The 21,632-nt window shown below is 40.7% G+C and overlaps 2 protein-coding genes across 2 annotated transcripts; one reads left to right on the forward strand and one right to left on the reverse strand.

Annotated features, from left to right (window-relative positions):
• Nucleotides 1-927: 927 nt before the first annotated feature.
• Nucleotides 928-9,400, forward strand: abcd4 (ATP-binding cassette, sub-family D (ALD), member 4). Its single transcript, XM_034197729.1, has 19 exons — nucleotides 928-1,296; nucleotides 1,565-1,683; nucleotides 1,989-2,116; nucleotides 2,845-2,984; nucleotides 3,161-3,277; nucleotides 4,095-4,220; nucleotides 4,830-4,880; nucleotides 5,155-5,249; nucleotides 5,345-5,466; nucleotides 6,140-6,231; nucleotides 6,399-6,488; nucleotides 6,664-6,869; nucleotides 7,156-7,247; nucleotides 7,371-7,407; nucleotides 7,664-7,713; nucleotides 7,901-7,953; nucleotides 8,056-8,132; nucleotides 8,315-8,430; nucleotides 8,876-9,400. Exons 1-19 carry the CDS (start codon nucleotides 1,256-1,258, stop codon nucleotides 8,969-8,971), a joined length of 1,848 nt encoding a protein of 615 aa, XP_034053620.1. The 5' UTR covers nucleotides 928-1,255; the 3' UTR covers nucleotides 8,972-9,400.
• On the reverse strand, nucleotides 9,263-21,187 carry acss1 (acyl-CoA synthetase short chain family member 1). Its single transcript, XM_034197728.1, has 14 exons — nucleotides 20,713-21,187; nucleotides 19,799-19,895; nucleotides 19,511-19,710; nucleotides 18,585-18,760; nucleotides 17,662-17,814; nucleotides 16,167-16,314; nucleotides 15,573-15,710; nucleotides 14,980-15,072; nucleotides 11,752-11,864; nucleotides 11,078-11,204; nucleotides 10,852-10,979; nucleotides 10,571-10,634; nucleotides 10,331-10,452; nucleotides 9,263-9,697 (listed from the first exon to the last, which is right to left on the reverse strand). The coding sequence occupies exons 1-14, from the start codon at nucleotides 21,023-21,025 to the stop codon at nucleotides 9,521-9,523; spliced, it is 2,049 nt and encodes a 682-aa protein (XP_034053619.1). The 5' UTR covers nucleotides 21,026-21,187; the 3' UTR covers nucleotides 9,263-9,520.
• Between the last annotated feature and the right edge of the window lie 445 nt (nucleotides 21,188-21,632).

Below are 21,632 nucleotides of genomic sequence, written 5' to 3' on the forward strand. Positions count from 1 at the left end.
GGCCGTATCAAAGCCGTGATTGGTCAGATGTCGATTCATTGCAACGGTGTCGGGTTACACACGTGCTCCCCTTGTCACCTCTCACTCTCGCGGGGGGTGGCGGAGAACTGAGCGGAGAACTGCGCACAGCAGCTGAGGCCCTCTGGGCAAGGCGGGGCCCCATGCAGCCTGCGTGATTGGCCTGTAGGGAGGGGCGGCCCTGATGGTACCCATGTACATGTCAAAATTCTTCCCAAAGGTCAAGGAATACCATGATCATAACACCAGGGAGCTCCACAAATCATGTGAAACCCAGATTTGGCACAAAAAAGGAGGAATACACGTTTCGCAATTATGCCACATCAAGGTGGAACGCTCTTCCCACAACTGTAAAGGAAAGTAAAACTATACTTACCTTCAAAACCTCTCTTAAAGAGCACCTTCGGGGGAGAGCATTGCAAAACTGGCCCCGGTAATGGTACAAATCTCAACCTGTCGTTCAATGGACAGCTTCCCCCCATCCCCCCCCCCATCTATGTATATACTCGCATTTTAGACTCTGTTACTAACTGTATATCTGTAGACTTGGTATGTCTTAAATGTCCGGTTAGGATGTATTAGAACGAAATCTAAAATGAAAATTGTAAATAAGCAATCTGTATTTAAAAAACCACCTGTATGTAAATTGTAAATAAGCCATCTGTATGTCAAATATGTCTTATATGTCTTAAATGACATGATGAATTGGAAATGGGGGTTCCCTGATGTAAACAAGACGAAAGTCTTTCTCTGGTCTGCATCCCCTTAACAATTGTATGTTTTGAGCTGTACTGTACTGTACCCAATATACAAGCTGTTAATAAACTTTTCAATCAATCAATCAGACCTGGCATAAAAAGCTAGTGAAGCTTTTATTTTGAAAACCTGAGTACATTACTGCGGAAGTCCGGGCTTTTACTTTACCTACCAAAACAAAAACCTTCTGCGCAGAGTTTAATGGCAGGTCGATTCGACGATGCTGAAGTTGGGTAACATTTAACTAAATTAAAAGCAATGACAAGGCATACAAAGCAAAGTTGTTTGTAATAGTTTTGAGGGTCTTTGTTCAGTATTCCCCTCGCTAGAACGTGTTAGCTGTTTGCTAACCGGTTTGGCTAACATCGGTTAGGGAAGTTACCTTGACCTGCTGGTTAACATTTGTTAATCAATTCATAGAAACTTCTATGACTTTGTGGGTTGAAAAGCAAGTTAACTTAAACATCTGCCGCCTGTGCAGATGCCTCGTTCAGAAAAGTCAAACGGAAGAGGGACAAAAAGGTAAGACTGAGACACAGTTTCACTTTGTGTAGTAATTGTGTACCTTACATGGAATCATTCAAATGACACAGAAAACTCAAAAATACACCTTATAATACAACACTTGATTTTAGTTTAAATGTTCAAAGTGAAAGATGCAAAGTAATGCAAGAATTTCACCATAACAAAAGTGTCATAGTTCATGCATGTGACCACAGGATGTAACTTCATTTAATCCAGATATTGCCATTTTCTAAAACAAATGTATTTCTTGTTTGCTGTCCTTCAGACTGAAATTGGACTGGACGTTTGTTCAGAGGTTCTGCAGCATCCAGAGGGTCCTGTTCCCATCATGGACCAGTCAAAGCGCTCTCATGTTTGCCACACTGCTCGCTGTCACTCTGACAGGTAACTGCTGGAGTCTCATATGTATTTGTGCAACAGAAGAACAGTAACAAAAAGGGGAAATACATTGTCACATCAGATGAAGCAAGCTATCTAATGAAATGAAATGCCTGTTACACAAAGCCTCATCACGAGACACATTCCCTGTGTGTGAGACAATGCCTTTTGTGGCATTGTTAAATTACACTCCAGATAACACCAGAATGCGTACTGTGATTTTTGAAGCTCAAAGTTCGGTTTAAAGGTCGCCCAATTGTCTTATGTTGTTAAATGAGATTGTTGTGCTAACACGTATTTTTCTGCTTCAGAGCAGCTGATCATTTACCAGGTGGGAGTCCTCCCCAGCCGCTTCTACAATGTGCTCGCAGACAAAGATAACTCCGGCTTCAAGAGTCTGGTGGGCACCGCCTTGATGCTCATCGTGACCAACTCCACAGTAAGACAAAGCAGTTGACCTACACACTGATATTAGTTTTAACCAACAATGTTCAAAAAGAGTTCAACCCTCTGTGTGTCATGCTTACACTTTTGCTGTGCAGGGTGAGTCATTTAAGCATGGGACCCATTATATTAATAACAACCACGGCATATAATGGTAGGATTTGTAATATTTCACGAAGATCCAGAAAACCAAATGAATGAGTTATTAAAGAAGGAGCATGGCTTTATTTACTCGCTGGATATTACACCATATCCAGGAACTTGTTATTGTGTCTATTTAGGAATATCATTTATAGTTCAAAATTACTTTCATCATAATTAGGAAAAAATCCTATATGTTCAATACTTCACATTATCTGCTTGGATTACATGTGTGCTGCTGAATCTAAATACATAGTACATTGTTTCCCATATTTGTATTGTATGACATCATGTTTGGTTTTGGATTGTTGTTATAATAGGTAATGGAATATTTATAAGGTCAGGTCAGCCGGACATTTTCATTTTACAGCCTAACACGCTTCATACTTGGATTTTGAACACCTATCACAATATTGAGTTTATTTGACCACATTTATTTAGAAAAGGAATAAAATATTCTGAAATAAAAGGAATCATTTGAAGTTTACTCTTGTAAGTCTCATGAAGATTGCTATAAAACTACTGTTTATTGTCTCTGTGTTGACAATCTCTCCCTTCTTTGTTCCTCTCTCCCTCTCCCAGTTGAAAAGTGTCGACCAGTACATTTGTAACCTGATGTATTTGAGCTGGAGGAGGACGCTGACTGAGAGCCTCCATACGTCCTACTTCCAGGGCCGAGTCTATTACACACTCAATGTCCTCCGAGAGGATATAGACAACCCGTAAGCTCTGATACTTTTTCCTCTGAGTAGTCTCATATAATGCTGTTTTATTGAATGAAGACATAACATCAACATGTATCAATAAATCACCATACGGTTTGATGAGAAAATAATATTTATTAGGGTTAATTATGAACTTTCTTGAATTGAATTATTTTCTTTCTGTGTACTTGCAGAGACCAGCGGATCAGTCAGGATGCAGAGCGGCTGTGTAAGCAGATGAGCACCATGGCCAGTCGCTTGATTGTGTCACCGTTCACACTGACCTACTACACCTACCACTGCTTCCTTAGGTGTGTCTGTAGAGTGTCACACACTTTTACACATGTAATATCTACTCTTCAGAGACATTATGCTCTATCTGAAGATATCACTTTATCACAGCCACATGTCCTTTTTTATTTATCACGTGTAGACATCCCCTCTTTTCTTTGTGTGTGGATGGTTAGGAATGGAGAAAGTCTAGCTGTTCTTAATAACTTTTATAGTAGCATAGATATCGCTTTTGCTTAAACTTATCATTGTGAAGTTAACGTTGATTGCACAATGTAATGGCTGTGTAATAATGAAAACATTTGCATTTCAACTGGTTCCCTTTTAATATTCATAATGAAAAAAGAAATAGAAAAGCAGTGTGACAGATGTGCAAAGTTGCCGTCTCTTTTCCAATGGAATTAGCTAGCACTGGTCCAAAGGTCGCTAAAAGTAATCAGGCGATGTCGATAAACTTGAATATATTTCTTGATATTTACCTGATGGTCTGAATACCTTTCCAAATGTGTCACAAGTAGTAAGCTCTGAGGAAGAGGAGAGCGATTTGGTTGTTATTGAGACAACAGTGGTGGTTGATAAAGTTGTTAAACGCCACTTTTACATACACAGTAGAGACACAAACTTATATATATAATATATATATATATAATATTTATATATTTTATAAATGGTCCCTAAAAAGGTTTTTTATTGCTTGAGTCTCTATTTTCCACTATAACTGAAGCGAAATGACACTATAACTTAGATGTCCTAGAGTGTTTCATTCTGTATAATGAACTCTGTTTTACCTTAGTGTTTTAAAATGGATTTTCTAACTAAAATGGCGTTTCTTTGCAGCACCGGCTGGATCGGTCCTGTGAGTATCTTTGGCTACTTTGTGGTTGGAACCATTGCCAATAAAATCCTCATGGGGCCGATTGTTTCGACTCTGTTTGAGCAAGAAAAACTGGAGGGGGACTTCAGGTGAGTTCACTCAATATGTAAGACAAAGACAAACAATCAATGTATCCCGGTCAATAAAAAAGCAGATCAGAACTGACTAAAAAGTGTTTTCTTCAACTGAGTGGTTGGTCGGGTGTTTTGGGATCTGTTTCATGCAAATCCTTTCGGTGTTATTTTCTTTTGGAAATCAGTCCTTTGTCGAGAGGAAGCATCTTAGTATCCTGGCCCAGTGCCTTTTGCCTCTCAGGAAATGACACAGGATATGCGTCAGCTACAAAAGGAAGGAATTGTGGTTAAACTGTCCCAAGATAAACCTCGAGGGGCATTTGGAAAGTGAAACACCAAGGCCAGGCGCTCTCTTGCAATGTTAACAAAAGTACAAAATCATTTCTGAGTCTGCTCAATGTTATTGTGTTCTTCCCTAGCCCATCTCCACCTTACTACCAAGTTTCATAAACATCAGTCCTGTAGTTCTTTTGTCTGTAATCCTGCTGATAGACAGAGAAATGGACCAAAAAATACATCCGAAACATTACTCCCTGGCTGAGGTTATAATGTGTTTTTCTGTTGACGGGCGAATGTGTTTAGACTTGAATTGTGTTGCTTAAGATACGTTTGTTGTGTTTTCAGGTTCAAACACATGCAGATCCGTGTCAATGCAGAGTCTGCAGCGTTTTACAGGTGAGGCTTAAACACATGACTTGTAAACCAACCTTTTTTCTCATTTGTTCTAACTGTCTTTTGAATATCGAATGTCTGAATTGCGTTCGTAAAAATGAAAATGCAGACATTTCTGGAACTTTTAGTATCAGTATTGTATAACCTGCATATAAACTAAACTCTTGTTGTACTTTCCTGTGATTAATATAAAAAACTACATTATCTGAAACATTCTTAATAATCAAATCACTGAGTCAAAGCAGGTTGTGAACATTGCTGCTGTCTGTGTTTTTAGAGCGGGTAAAGTGGAGCACATGAGGACAAACCGCAGACTGCAGGCTCTGCTAGAAACTCAGAAGAGTTTAATAAACAAGGAGCTCTGGCTTTATAGTAAGAACACCTCACACATGACCACTCTCTCACTGACTCATATCTTTCATTCATTGCTGTGATTAAACTTGTTAACCTCTGCCCTCTCCTCTCAGTCGGGGTAAACACCTTCGACTACCTCGGAGGCTTCCTCAGCTACATCATAATCGCCATTCCCATCTTCACCGGCCTCTATGACGGTCTCACTCCTGGAGAGCTCAGCGCACTCATCAGTAAGGTAAGCATGTGCTTTTATTTATTGTGTCCCTACTTCTCAGAAGTTCTTAAGAAATGTTACTTTGTTCACATACAAAAAAAAAAATATATTTTTCTTTTCATGCGGTCAGCAGGTGTGTGAATTTTACTCCCAGTTTTAATCAACGTTATTAATCAGTCTTAATTTGTCCTCAGGGACATAAATAAATTGAGGGGTAGACAATAAGAGAAAAAAAAGAGTACACTATTTTCAACATTTAAAAAAAGTTAAATTGCGAGTTAGTGTATATGGAAAGTTGAAATAGTATACATATGCTCCTTTTACTTTTAAGTTTAGTTGAGAGGTGACAGTGTCTGAAAGGTTTGCCATCAAATAATAGCCAATAAATAGCAAAAAGCTACCAAACATGGTGTAATGTAACCACAAGGTGGCAGCAAAAGCTTTCTCCTGATAAAACAGTCACAGCCTGTTGATAAACATAGATTTCACTTCTAACTGATAAGAGATATGTTGTAGCTACAAACTGTCTCAAGAACATGTATACAATCACATTAAAGTGTCATCATGAGCCGGTATTACAGTCTCCTTTTCATGCTGTCGTCCTCATTGTTCCTTGTCCGAACGCTCCTCTTTAAATAATGGTGTCTCTTATTTACTCTCTGCTCCGGTTCTCCCTCTCCTTGTCCTTATTCAGAACGCCTTTGTGTGCATCTACCTGATAAATGGCTTCACGCAGCTAATAGACCTGTCCACCACTCTGACAGACGTGGCTGGATACACCCACAGGTAGCACACTGCATACCTTCACTTCCTGGAGGACAGATGATGACAGCAGCGTTTGTGCATGCCATCCACCTTTCTATCACTGAACCTGTGTGTGTGTGTGTGTGTGTTTGGTGTGTGTGTGTGTGTGTGTGTGTGTGTGTGTGTGTGTGTGTGTGTGTTGTGGTCAGGATTGGGGAGCTGAGGGAGGTGATGGATGACATACTTCGCACGCAGTGTGACTATGACCCGGCATCAGGGGAGAGCTACGACTTTGACAGGTTTGTGGGAGCACTTTTACTTGAATCTCGGCTGCAATAAAGAACAGTTAAAGACTACAGGAACATTTTAAGACATTTGACTAAGATTAGATTTTAGAAAAGCAAATGAGATCACACAATGAATGTACGGTGTTTGGAACAAAGGTTTTCAACGTTTATTTATTTCTCCACTCAGTGACTTCAACGTCCACGCAGGCCCTGTGGACACCGCCTTCATCCTAGACCACCTTTCGTACAAATCTCCGTTCTCGGACAAGCTGCTGGTGGAGGATCTAAGTCTGAAAATCAGCCAGGGATCAAACCTGCTGGTGGTGGGGAACACAGGCACCGGGAAGACGTCACTCCTGAGGGTCCTCAACCGACTCTGGGAGGCAGAGAGCGGTGAGAGAGCAGCGAGACAAGGCTGTTTTTTTAAGTGTTGCATATTATCGTAAATGAACTTCATATATAGCGCATTTTGAAGCTTTTTCAGCTCTCAAAAACCTGTTTACAAACACAACTCAGCATTTACACATTCAGAGGCAATCACACACAAAATCACACCATGCCATCGTGAGAACTTTGGGGTTACGCTCCGCTTGGAGGACGACCACCGACCTCTCCACCATTAGTCAAATGATTCAGAAAACATTAGTAGCCTCATGACACCTGCGTCCTCTCCCCTCAGGTTTTGTCCAAATGACCGCGTGTTTCGGGCCCAGAGGAACCCTCTTCCTGCCGCAGAAGCCGTACCTCACCGATGGCACGCTGCGGGAACAGGTAGCTGTCTCCTCTTCTGTGTTGTGTCTCTATTGAGCCTGCAACGTGTTGGACAATTAATGTACAAGTGCTTGTTGCTGAAGGACTCAAATGTACCAAAATCTACTGACTTTTCTCCAACAGGTGATCTACCCGTTGAAAGATATTTACCCTGCATCAGGTATCAGTTTTCACTCTCCCTGAACTGTAAATGTACCTGTTCAACATTTAACATTTAAAGGCTATATAACTTAATTGTTTAATATCAAATGTTTCCCGATAGAAAAAGGGTGTTTGATCAAAGCAACTCTTTAATACAAAAATAATAATAATACATTTATCTTTGTATTATTCTAAACTTGAGTCTTGGAATTACACTGAGTTTGTAATCTGAGTTATATGGAGAGATATTCATAAAGTGAGTTTTGTTTGTTTAGGGTCAGTGGACGATGACAGAATCATACAATTCTTGGAACTTGCTGGAGTGGTAAGTTCATCCCACTGTATCATCCTGTATCCTCTTAGCATACAACTTCAAAATGTGCCTAACTTTGGATCAGTCTTCCTCCACTACAGCCTCTGAAAGACTAAGTGTTTGCTGAATTGGTTCAAATGCTTTCACATTTGAATTAAACATCCATTAATCCTGATTTAAACTTCTATCTGTGCTCCAGTCCAGTCTCGTGGAGCGGACCGGCGGGCTCGATGCACAGGTGGACTGGAACTGGTAAGAGAGGGAAAAACTGACAAAGCCAAGCAATAGATGTATGTATTACTTCTCCAAACATTCGATAAGGTGATGCAGGTCTGAACTAGTTTCTCTCTGCAGGTATGATAGTCTGTCTCCGGGGGAAATGCAGCGTCTTTGCTTTGCACGACTCTTCTACCTGCAGCCAAAATATGCAGGTGTGTTCTTCTCGGTTTATGTCATGCAAGCACCTGAGGGATCAAGACCGTTTCAGCCCACTCTAGCACCTACATCAAGCATTTCAGATGTTCTTATGTTATTATTATGCCAACTGTTAGGGGTGACCCAGACCCAGTAATAACTCATATTTACATTTGTATTAAAAAAACTCTTCTCTCAGTGCTGGATGAGGCCACCAGTGCTCTGACGGAGGAGGCAGAGGCTCAGCTGTACCGCACCTGCAAACAGCTCGGCATGACTCTGATCAGTCTGGGGCACCGCAGCAGCCTGGAGAAGGTACACTGGACACACACGCGCGCACACACACGCGCACACACACACACACACCCTAAATTACACACCCTAAATTACACATCCAGCCTAAACACAAAGATTAAAACGTGGCCAATATCAAATGATGTATATAACCAAATATCACAAATTACAAACTTCCCCTCGGGGGTTTACAATCTGTACAGCATTCAACAAATTATTTAATGAGACACTTTGACAAGAAAAAACGACTAAATTAGACTCAGAGGAAGTAATAGGAACGAATTTGAAAACTTGTATTTATGATGTGTATTCAAAGTATTGCTATTGAATGCTTTCTGGTCTGTCCGTGTCAGATTATTTGGTTTCAATATGTCAATTGTCCTTACATTTTAACGTCTTGCTTTGTTCTCAAATCATCCTAATCTATTAAGGAAATGAACTCTGTCTGTCCCTCTGGTTCTCACAGTACCATGATGTCCAGCTGAAACTATGTGGAGGAGGCCAGTGGGAGATAACCAAGCTAAAGGGAGGCAGTGGGATTCTCAGAGAAGAAGCTCTGTGACATGCAGAGCCATCTTCATTGTGGGAGACAAGGACAGACACACTCCTGAATTCCTGTTCACACACTCGCATTCTTTGATGTCAGGTACTACTTTGTAAACCAAATCCTGCAGTGGAGGTGGAACACTGTGCTCTTCCAGTTTCGGTTTACTCATGCATCATTGAGGCAGAGCTCAACCCAAATGTTCTGGATCCAAAAAGGTTTCGGGGTAGGAACGCTCTGAGTGAATTCACATATCATGAAAACACACAAGGAAAGAAAAAAGACACTTTATACTCAGTTCAACTTGTGTGGCTTTTTAAAGTTGTTTATTGTCTTATGTTTACAATCACTACATTGGGAAAATGAGTTCCAATAATGTGACTCCTTCCAAGATTACATTTGTGAATACCTGATTTAATAAAATTTCATATTTACAATGAAAGCAAAGAGAAAGTTTGGCCTCTAAAATCATTTTTTATACAATTGCACACGCCTGGTTAAGTGACGGAGAGTATCGTGCGAGCATCGCATATTCTTCATTAGACGGGAATGTTTTCTGGGAACACTTCATGACGGTTGTTGTTTGCCACACAGCTCACGGTGACCTTGGATGATTTCCTGAACTGCTGCGGGGTCGTCCAGCGTGCTGAGGTCCCCCAGCCCGTCCAGGTCTCGCTCCACCAGCTTACGCAGCACCCGCCGCATTATCTTTCCTGAGCGCGTCTTCGGCAGCCGCTGGACGAACTGTGAGAATAACATGAGGAAACTAGGTATGAGTTAGTCTAATAGAAATAGTTCCGATTGTTTGACTTTGGATTAGTAACTCATACACTTAATGTTTAACCTGCAGTTAATTATGGTCGCAGTTTAGAAAGACAGAAGCACCAGCACAGGAGAAAAACGTTAAACCTTTGTGGATGGCTGAAGAAACTTAACGTATTTTGGCAACCCCAAGAAAACATGGCAGTTTGAAGTGTACGCTATATTTTCACAAATATTTTCAAGACGTGTGCCATGAGACAGCCCTTTCCAAAAAGGAACTGAAACCGTTATCTATGCTCTTTTTAAAGGAACAAAAAACATTTGACCCCAACTGTCAACTGATGCCAGGATTTTAGTTTATTTCTCTTATTGTGTGATTTTGTGGAATTCAAATTAACTTAGTAGCACACCTAGAAAGGACTATCCGACAGCAAGATACAAGCAGTGAAAGTTTTCCAAAAATAGGTGGCTTAGACTTTGTTTGCTCCTGTGCCGGTACACCTGTTTACTGCAGGTATAACACTATGGATAGTACCTCGTACAACCCCACTTCAAACAACCTGTACTTTACCACTAATATTTGTTTGCGATTTAATGTCAGTGAGAGAGAGTTACCTGGATGAAATCTGGACAGGCGTACTTGGCGATCTTTTTCGACACCATGTTGTTTAGCTGCTGAGACAGATCTGCTTCCTGATCGTCCGCGTCCTTTTTTAGCACCACAAAGGCATACACACCTGACAACAAAGAGACAAATCCTTACTACAATGGACATTATAAGTTAACATTGAGTAATATTTTTTTAATATAATGTGGGAAAGACATTGTTTGACTCAAAATATATTTTCTGCCCACCTTGTCCTTTGATGTCATGCGAGTATCCGATGACAGCAGACTCGGCCACTGCAGAGCATTGATTCTGTTTCAGGGATCAAAAAAAGAAAATAGTTTGTACAAATCGCTGCTAAAGACATTTTAAGAAATAACTTTATTTACTCCTTTATTGCTTTTATAAACAACTATGGAAATATTGGCCATTTAGAGAACTTTGTTCTTTATTTCAGCCCACTAAAAACATAGTTTTAGCTGTATGTTGGGGAAGAACAGACATACATGTTTATCATTGATTGACCTACCACCACGTCCTCTATCTCTGCCGTCCCAATCCTGTGACCGCTCACATTGATGACATCATCAAGGCGTCCAGTGATCTGGTAATACCCCTCCTTAGAGCGATAGGCGCCATCTCCAGTAAAAAAATAACCTATTGGCACAAAGAGTTATAGATTTAGAGACTGAGTTTTTGTCTTTACCAAAAACTAAAATCGTAAGAATTGAGCAACACTTTCAAAGACGGTTTACCAGGATGAGGCTGACAGTAGGTCTCAATGAATCTCTGGTGGTTGTTGTGAATGGTGCGGGCCATACCAGGCCAAGGCTGAGCTAAACACAGAGCTCCTGATGCGGGGTTGGAGGTCACCACTTTTCCCTGAGGAGAATTTATTACAAGGTGATCAACGTTTACGCAACAAACACAGACAACAACATATGTCTAATATACAGAAAATCATTTTTGTGAGTGCACAAAACATATTCAATTCATGTCATGTTGAGGGAGATGTGATTGAAGTAAAAACTAAACAAGACTGAAACAAAACTTACAGAATCTTCCTCTTAAATTAGGAAAACAGGCACAAGAAGAATGCCACAGTGAGGCCTGTGAAACCACTTTCCAAATGCTGTGTGTTTCTGTTTGAGAGGAAGCATGATGAGCTCAGCACACTCCAACTGTCTGCACAATCTGTGCGTTTCAAAAGCAACCGCAATGGCCGCACAAAGTACAATGACAGATTTTTTTAATAGGGAGTTTGGCACAAACAGATTGGGCCTGACGGGTGGGAGCAGGGCGAGTATCAAAAGTGACACAGCTGGTGAGTATTTTATAATCCTAATCTGACCCTCCCTCAGGCCGTTCCCAGCCATAAAAAATGTTCAGGGACAACATGCCCCCCCCCCCCACACACATACACACACACCTCTGTGTCCATGAGCACAGGCTTAATGCCGAAGAAAGGTCTCATAGCCATTCCTGGGACAATCTCTGCGTCTGGGTCCGAAGGCCGTGGGGTGATGCAGATGCCACCTGTCTCTGAGAACATAGAGCAAAACAGGGCAGATTAGAAACCAGCTGTCAATTACTATATGTGTAATTATTATAATATGTATTCGATATGATCAACAAATCAATTAAAAAGCTATCCAGAAGAATGGGTATATCAAGGGTATATATTAAGACTAATCTATTTGGAAACACATACATACAATCTGAATTGTATCAACTACATCTTGTATAGCACTGCAGATGCACCAATGCAGAGTGTAAAAATAAAAAAGTGACAGAAGGAAAGTATAGATGACAGAGCCAACTAACAGTCTGTAAATCTGGCATAAGCCTGTCTCATTGCTACAGATTTATATTTTGGAGTTACAGCCATACTAAGTAAATTAAATTAGGTCTGCCTAAACCTCAGGGGCCCCAGTAATCCGCCTGGTGGTATTGGTTGCAACAGTGCCGGATACAGCAGAGGGGATCCGTTATAAAGTAGGACACAACAGATGATCCCACAGTAGCATTAGCAGCTAACATCCTGTTCAAATCAACTGTGGAAATTGTACACAACTATGATTTTAATGATTACTTTTTTAGCTTACTTCCTTTTACTGCAAGTTATTCTATATACCCTACTATAAAATGACATGATTGGGCTTTCTTTACAATACTATGACCTTTTAGTCTTTTACAACGTACTACAGTATGACTTATCTTTAATCACAAACTATACTGATTTCTTTCACTTTTTTATGGCATTTTAGGGACATAGTATACTATTACTTTGCATGGCTTGCTAATCTATGGCTATCCTTTAACTTTCTATTTGCTGTTCTCTGCAGGAGCTGATCACAAGTCCACAAATTTGGCTTCACAGGACTGAGGGCCTGTTAGTTGCAGGGCGCCATGGCAACACATTTTGCTCGCTTATTTCAACTGGCTCAGTGCAGTGTGAGCCTTGTGGGCAGCAAACAGCCCCCTAAAGGAGGCCCCCTTTCTCCCTGTGATGTTGATGGGAACAGTACCCACACTGTGATACAACTGAGCGGGTTGAAAATCTGCAAAGGATTTCTTTATTGGTATTTGTATTAGCTTATGCTCCTCAGATGAAGTTGTATAGGACGTGGTAAGAAGTTAGGTGCTTCTTTTTTTAGATCTGAAAACACCTGCTACTATCCTTCATGAACAGATCATATTAAGATCAATTGTTACTTATAAATTCCTGTAACAATATGTTACAGGCTATCAACTTTTTTCTCATATTGTCGAAATAGGATACTATTTAGGTTTTTCTCATATTTTTGACATACTAGACTATGTAGTTGTTTGCATATATTCAACATACTCTCACCTCTGTAGTCCTATGTGAACCAACATGGCCAACAGCAGATCAAAATCAAATGTTCTCTCTTAACAGGCTACTTGCTCCCAGATCAACCAAATGGCATTTATGAATAATGCCACTTAGTCCTGATTGGAAAAACTGGTGCGGGAAAATAATATAATATAATCCTTTTTACTGAAGTAGGGTATTTGGGTCATATCTGTGTCTGTAATTCTCAAGCTCATGATGTTCTAATGTTTAATTATCATCCATTAATTATAGATTTTTGACATTTGTATGGTAATTACCGCAGCTTTGCTCCATTTGGTCATTACTCAATCTAATTTAGGGGACTGAGGATAAAACACAGTGTCAGTTGGGTCGTTTGTTTATCCGCAAAATTGAATTTATTAGCAAAATCAGCTGATTTCAAACAAGTTGTCGTTAGTTCCCATCCTAAGCTGCTTTAGTAAGGGAATAGTTGTTATGTTTGCAGTGACATCCGTGGTTATCTAAACATGGAGGACAAGTTTGTTGAGTCTCACAAAATGCAATTACTGTACATATACTTTCACTGTAATGTATTCTGACACAATTTAGTCAGTAACATATACAGTGTATAATCTATTTCTCTGTCGTCGTGAACAATAATCATTATCATTTCAAAAATGTCCCAAATTGGGATCAATAAAGTACTAACTTATTAAAGAGGGCATCAAATATCAAAATTAATATTATTCATTTGACAAATCATATATATTTTCTTTCCTATATCTCTATGTTCAATATGGAGGGAAATTGAAGACCGTTTTTACATTTGACACCGTTATGGGAGAAGTACAATCTGTATTATAGAGGAGTCTGATAGTGGGAAGTAGATAGAGTAATCTGAGTCACTCCAGGCAATCGTTTTTCATTTTGTTGTTTGGTTTTTATTGCACCCATAAATCTGCATTTCTTTGGTCAGAGCTGATCCAAAGTTCAACTGGTTTATGTCCGCTTTTCGGCAAACAAAATGCAGTGATGAATTTATTCCCAATGCGCTTCTCCACAAGTTGAATGTACTTCATGCCTTTGCTACCAAAATCACATCTTCTATTATAAGAGTAAAACATCTGGTTTAAATCGGGAGTCCAAAGGGAAGTGGGAACTATTTTCGTGTGTGTGTGTGTGTGTGTGTGTGTGTGTGTGTGTGTGTGTGTGTGTGTGTGTGTGTGTGTGTGTGTGTGTGTGTGTGTGTGTGTGTGTGTGTGTGTGTGTGTGTGTGTGTGTGTGTGTGTGTGTGTGTGTGTATATACACTGCTTATATATACGCATTGCTACATGCTGTAGCAATGCGTATATATAAGCAGTTGGAGAGACATAGCTCTCCCCTTTAAGAGTGGCTGATGGTTCATTTTAGGGCCTGCATACGTGGCTTTGTTTGAGGAATAATTTGTGAACCTAACCCCCCCCCCAACAGGCAATGCAATGCTACTGTGAGACTCAGAGCATGAGACAAAACCAAGCTCAATGTCAACACATTACTTTTGATTAATTTCAATTGATGGAACACTTGCACACTTTTCTGGTTAGAAGGGAAACTAAAGGGAAATACTGTAAAACAATATGAGGCATTATTTAATTAAACTGCAGACACATATATAAAGTTAGTAAAATAAACACTAAATGTGTATATTAGAAGTTGTCTTTGCACAAGTCGGAAAGGAGACGATGTTAAGAAAGCAAAATAGCTGTATAAAAAAACAGAGACAGAGAACAACATTTGTATCGACCAAAAAGTGTCCGCAAAAATCAGACAGATCCCACAATTGAGGGTATTCCTGTTACCTGTTTGCCACCAGGTGTCCACCACAGGGCAGCGGCCGTCCCCCACCACTCGGTGGTACCACTCCCACGCTTCAGTGTTGATGGGCTCCCCCACTGCAGACAGCCAGGGACAACTTCCATCATTATATATTACAATATATTATCGTTTGTGATTTAGCTGTAAGCTTCATGACTCGAATGAACAGGTGTGTGTGTGTGTGTGTGTGTGTGTGTGTGTGTGTGTGTGTGTGTGTGTGTGTGGTGTGTGTGTGTGTGTGTGTGTGTGTGTGTGTGTGTGTGTGTGTGTGGTGTGTGTGTGTGTGTGTGTGTGTGTGTGTGTGTGTGTGTGTGTGTGTGTGTGTGTGTGTGTGTGTGTGTGTGTGTGTGTGGTGTGTGTGTGTGTGTGTGTGTGTTCCTGGCATGCTCCTGGCATGCTGGGCTTTGCTATGGCATGCTCACATACCAGCATAGGCTTGACTTTCAATATCCTTACAGTATGTAACACGTGTGTGCTTAAAGGACAGGAACTGTATGGTAACTCGGCATGTGTGTTTGTATTATGTTCCTTTAATGCCCAGCTCTTGTGTACATGATAGTATTTCCAAGCGTCATACCAGAGCCGAGGGTTTTGAGGGTCGAGCGGTCATATTTCTGCACCCACTGGTCTCCGTACTTCAGCAGCAGGCGGATTGCTGTGGGAGCTCCGTAAAACTGGTTTATCTTAAGTCTCTGAACCATCTCCCAGTACCTTCCTATAGAAAAAAGTGTAAGTTAGCATGGTCCAAAGACATATTATATAATATGTTGATTATATAATATTATATTGCATTCTCAGATAAAGCAGAGGCCTGAGAACTGAAGACTCTTTATAATAATAACAAGGTGACACACATGTAGACTGTGTAAATTCAAATTTTAGTGTGAGTGATAAGCAGAGTTCAAATCCAACTGTAAGCAGTTATTCATAGACGAAGACACATGAGATTGCAGCGCTCTGAACAAAGGACAGGAATATTAAAAATGTCGGTGAACACCGTTTACACAGACATTTATATTACTATTATCATAAAAGGCTCATTATAATGATACCATTAAAGCTAATACAAATGGTAAACATGTGTCGAATTTTACAACTATATTTTAGTTTTCCTTTTATTATGAATTAGACAACCAGTCTGATATATTCAGTTGTTTGCTGATTTTCATACCAGGGTCAGGGTAAATGGGAGTGCTTTCAAACAGGACCGTGGTTCCCCCGTTAGCCAGCGGCCCGTACACACTGTAGCTGTGTCCTGTTATCCAACCGATGTCCGCCACACAGCCGAACACATCTCCGTCCTGGTAGCTGAAGACATACTGGTGATGAGAGGGAACACTGATGGAATGATCGGATAAAAAGAGAAGAGAGATACTGTGTTTTGTTTCCATTTCCATCCATCCATCCATCTTCTTCCGCTTATCCGTAGTCGGGTCGCGGAGGTAGCAGTTCCAGTAGAGAGCCCGAAACTTTCTTTTCCCTGGCGACATCAACCAGCTCTGACTGGGGGATCCCAAGGCGCTCCCAGGCCAGCGAAGAGATATAATCCCTCCACCTGGTCCTAGGTCTACCCCTTGGTCTCTTCCCAGCTGGACGTGCCTGGAACACCTCCCTAGGGAGGCGCCCAGGTGGCATCCTAACTAGGTGCCCGAACCACCTCAACTGGCTCCTTTCGACGCGAAGGAGGAGCGGCTCAACTCCGAGTCCCTCCCTGATGACCGAACTTCTCACCTTATCCCTAAGGGAGACGCCAGCCACCCTGCGGAGAAAACCCATCTCGGCCGCTTGTATCCGCGATCTCGTTCTTTCGGTCATGACCCATCCTTCATGACCATAGGTAAGGGTAGGAACGAAAATGGCCCGGTAGACAGAGAGCTTTGCCTTCTGGCTCAGCTCCCTTTTCGTCACAACGGTGCGGTAAAGCGACTGCAGTACCGCTCCCGCTGCTCCGATTCTCCGGCCCATCTCACGCTCCATTGTTCCCTCACTCGAGAACAAGACCCCGAGATACTTGAACTCCTTCACTTGGGGTAAGGACTCATTCCCCTCTGAAAAACCCTAAAAAGCAAGCTGAAGAGGTGTGACTATATCTTGAACATTTACATAAATAAACAACTTAACATAAATAAATAATGCTTAAACTAGAATAACTTCATTTGAAACACATCTTTCATTCAAGAAATGGAGAAAAAAGTGCTTCTCAAAAAGACAAATATACATTGAATGAATATAAGGCCAAGATTAGAGTGCAAAAGTAATGGAAAATAGATCAATAAATCACACGTAATAATAGAAAGAATAAGATAACGGTCTCCCTTGAAAAAGAGATCGATGATCTCAATGGGATTCACCTGGTTAAATAAAGGTTTTGAAAATAAATAAAACCTGTTAAATAATTATAATTTAAAAAAAGAAAACCAGTTCCCATATTTGCCGCATTCACACTGTTGCAAAACCAACAGAAGGTATCCACTCTTTTTTTACAACGCTGATCGAGATATTCCAAGAAAACTCAGAAAGTGTTTCCTTTTGATGGCACTCGCTACCAAACAAATGGTCAAACAATGAATATTATGTCATATTTTGGCTGTCCAATGCCGAGGTCATGAAATACTTCCCACTCTGCATGTGTGATAGTGTAGGTAATGTTGTTGTTTGTTGTTTACCCTGTGTGTGAGGGCAGCGTACAGCAGGTATCCAGCCTGAGTGTGGACGACTCCTTTGGGCTTCCCCGTGCTGCCCGATGTGTAGAGCAGGAACAGAACGTCCTCACTGTCCATGGCCTCCGGCTCACACACCACGTCCTCCTTCAGCATCTCCTGCAGGACACAATGACTTTAGAGGATTTCATCTTTGTCATTCCTATCAAACACAGAAGAGTAGTAGAGCAATAGAATACATATATTATTTTGTTATAACTCCGCATTGGACGATTTAAATATTTCAAGTCATGGTTATCCTGGTCAAAATCATTGGGATTCTCGATATTATCCCAATGATTATCAGAATATGCCTAAAACTCTTAAAAAGACACTTCTATTATTATTTTTTAGTTTTTGTTAAGAAACAAATATTTGTATTGAACAAAAGATACAACACACCTACAATAGTGAGAATCCAAACACTAAATCTAATTGATTATCATAAATACCCAAAAATGCATGAATAAATAAACAAATAAATGTATTAATAACAAAAATAATAAAAGTATAATGAAAAACTAGCAAATGTGTGTGATTCTTCAAAGAGAATATGCCTGTATTTTTAAAATCTGTTTTTTTTCCGCAGCAGCTTTTCCAGGTTGATATGCAATACAATTGTTAATCATTCCAGCCCTGTTTAAAACATGGTGCAATTAAATGCAATCTTAATTTGTAGGATGCAAGAGGGGAACAGTCTAACACTCATATAAGTATTAGGATCAGTGTTTAAACGATTACCTGACAGAACAACCAAAGTCCAATCAGCTGTAGTGGAGTTTTATTCCTAAAGTCTACATTTCTTTCTCTTCTTCTGAATCCAGGAGAAAGTGACACAGTGTTGGCATTAATATCTCAATCAGCTCCCGATTGGCTTTCTGCTCTCTCACCTCCTCCATGTCCATGTCCTTGGCTGTCATGGTGACCGGATTCTCTGTTCTCATGGCAACCAACACCTGCTGTACAGAGGGGCAGTCCTTCACGGCCGCGTCCACCGTCCTCTTCAGCTCCGTCACCTTCCCCGCTCTCACACCCTGGTTCACCGTGATCACCGTGCTGGACTGGGCTGAAAACATGTGGAGCATATTCAATTCAATGTACTGCCATTGTCAGTTGTTTATTGTTAGGTAAAAAGCATAAAGCACTCTTTAGTGCATCAGTCAACCCTCACATTAAATAGAGAGTTAAATCCCAGATGAAGCGTACGGTAGAGGGCCTTGAACCTGTTTTCTCTTCAGTGATGAAACTGATGTAGCTTAGGAAATAGAGGTATTATCTAATATAACAAACTGTATTTTTGACTGTCTATTGAGCTGCTAAGTTCTCACAAGATATAGTCCTTAAAAGGCAAAATGAGGATGTTGTTTTTTAAAGGCAATGATTATTCATACAACACAATCCCTCTCAATCATCACGCAAGAAGTGTCTGTATCTGTAGAGACCTTGTGACCTTCTTCCTGTATTTCCTCATATTTTCCAGTGTTTGTGTCATTTTGAGGGAAAAAACATGTTTGCGAACACTGTAACCTTGTTGAGAAAGGAGGCCTGACTTTGAATGTTGTGTAAACTATGACTGTCTGTTGTTGGTGCTGGGCATGTAATGTGTACAGTGGGTTTATTAAATTTTTTGAAAACAGGGTTAATGAGAGCAGTGAGACCCTTCCAGTGAGGTTCCGGCCTTTAAAGCCAAAACAAGGAGCTGAAAGACTCCAAAATGCTTGTGAATAAAAAGTAATTGTTCTCTGACGTAACACAGTCTATTGGTCCATTGTTAAAGAATGGATTAGTTCAGCTCTAAAGTGGGACATCTTCTCACCGTCTCTGATTCGCTCTGCGAGGGCTTCAGCGCTGAACCCGGCAAACACCACGTTGTGAACCGCACCGATACGGGCACAGGCCAACATGGACGCCACAGCCAGAGGGCAGGGGGGCATGTAGATGGTGACACAATCCCCCTTCTTCACGCCATGCCGTCTCAACAGGTTTCCTAGGCGACATGTCATCTCCAGGAGCTGCCTGTAAAGAGATCATAAATGAAGTACTAACCCACATGAACAAGAGGAGCACGAACAACACACACATGTATTAAATCCAAGCTGCTGACCTGTAGGTGACCTTGATCTCTGACCCCGGTTCATCTCTTTCCCAGATCAGGGCCACCCTCTCAGGACAGGTGTGCACATGGCGGTCCAAGCAGTTCACTGTTCATTAACAAACCAGAGACAAACAGATAGTAAATTTAACTTTATCTGCCAAGTCATCGTGCTGCGTTCAAGGAGTGCTTTAATTATATGTGCTGATCAAAACTGGTTGCATAATGATGCCTTCGCTGTCTCGTGTTTCATTGAGAGGTTAGGCAAGCAGAGGTGGAAGAAGTACTCAGATTACTGACTCAAGTAAAAGTAGCAATACTACAGTGTATTCAGTTACAAGTCAAAATATTGTCACTCAAAACATTTTACTCCAGTGAAAGTAAAAAGGTATAAGCATGAAAGAATATTTTAAGAACCAAAAGGATGCGTTTTGTAAAATAGCCATTTTAAACACCAGATTTTTGTATTATGTATTATACTAAATGTATTCAAATCATTGGTTGGTTCATCACTTCAATGTTGCACTTGGTAAAGGTAGGGCTTATTTGAGTTACTTAAAGCACTACTGGGTACGAGCTTAAGCTATAATAATATACTATAGAATATATAATGTGTGTTGACTTGATTTATATTTTGTATGAATAACCTAAATCTTCAAAGTAAGAATGTAGTGGAGTAAAAAGTTGAACATTTGCCTACACAATGTCGTGAATTCAAAGTTTAAAGTAGCATAATGTAAAACTACTCAAGTTAAAGTAAAAGTATGTTTTAAGTACAGTAGCCTACTTAGTTCCATTACACCACTGTTGGCATGTAGCTGCCTCCGATTAAGCCTTCGCTGCATCGATCAGTTCATTCTAACGATCAAATCTATTTCTATGAGTCTAATTATAAGTCATATTCTATTTAAAAGTAATTATATTACCAGACACATTGAGCTGTCCTCCCTCAAACCACTTGATCCTCCCCAGGCTCAGGTCGCAGTCCTGCACCGTGTGGAAGGGTTTGATCCAGCTCAGCCTGTGGCGTGCGGCCGCGGCCCAGAAGCTCGCGCTGTTGGAAACGGAAAACTCCTGCAGGGACGAGCAGTCCTTCACACCTTCAAACCCAACAGCCTCCGGCATTAACGCCGCTACATTACATTTCCATCGACCAAAAACACGGAAATATGACTTAAAGACCCGACGAGCATAGGACGTAACGATGGTCTTTGAAGTGCATCCGCAGGGGAGCCACATATTGACAGTGAACGTATCCTGTGCAAACTGCGGCTATGTTTGCAAAGAATCTGCGTTCGTTTTTACGCAGTTTTGGAAGTTACTCTGCTCAACTTTACTGAGGGAAAACTTGAGAAACTCCGTGGAGGAAGGGCAGGACGAGTGATGCGTTAAAGGGCGGTACACAAACCCAATGTGCCGACACTTTCTGTTCCTTGAGCTGCAGACAAGTTTCATAATCAGTTGTAAAAGAAAGGAAAACCTCTTTTTGTGCAACATGGTGGGTTTTTGTTCAGGGGTTCGGTCCAGATATGTTCATGATGCATAACAATACGGCTGTGTATAAGCTCACAGCTTGCCCTAAATGTAGAACTCATGAATATGAAATATCCAATGGTGAATAAACATTTCTGAAGTTTGACTACTGGACACAAGATTGGTTTCCAAGATTCAGATATGTGGCGAAGTCACGCCCATCTACTTCCGGTCCATGGGACCTTATTTCGGAAGTTAATGGAGAGAGAACATTTATCTTTCGATCCCGTTTGAATTGTGCCATGAATTACACATGTTTTTTAATCTTAAAAAATAATTTCCATGTCAAAAAAGTCACAGTTTGTCGTAAAAC

This window comes from Gymnodraco acuticeps, unplaced genomic scaffold, assembly GCF_902827175.1.
Source record: "Gymnodraco acuticeps unplaced genomic scaffold, fGymAcu1.1, whole genome shotgun sequence".
In the NCBI taxonomy this organism is placed as follows: Eukaryota; Metazoa; Chordata; class Actinopteri; order Perciformes; family Bathydraconidae; genus Gymnodraco; species Gymnodraco acuticeps.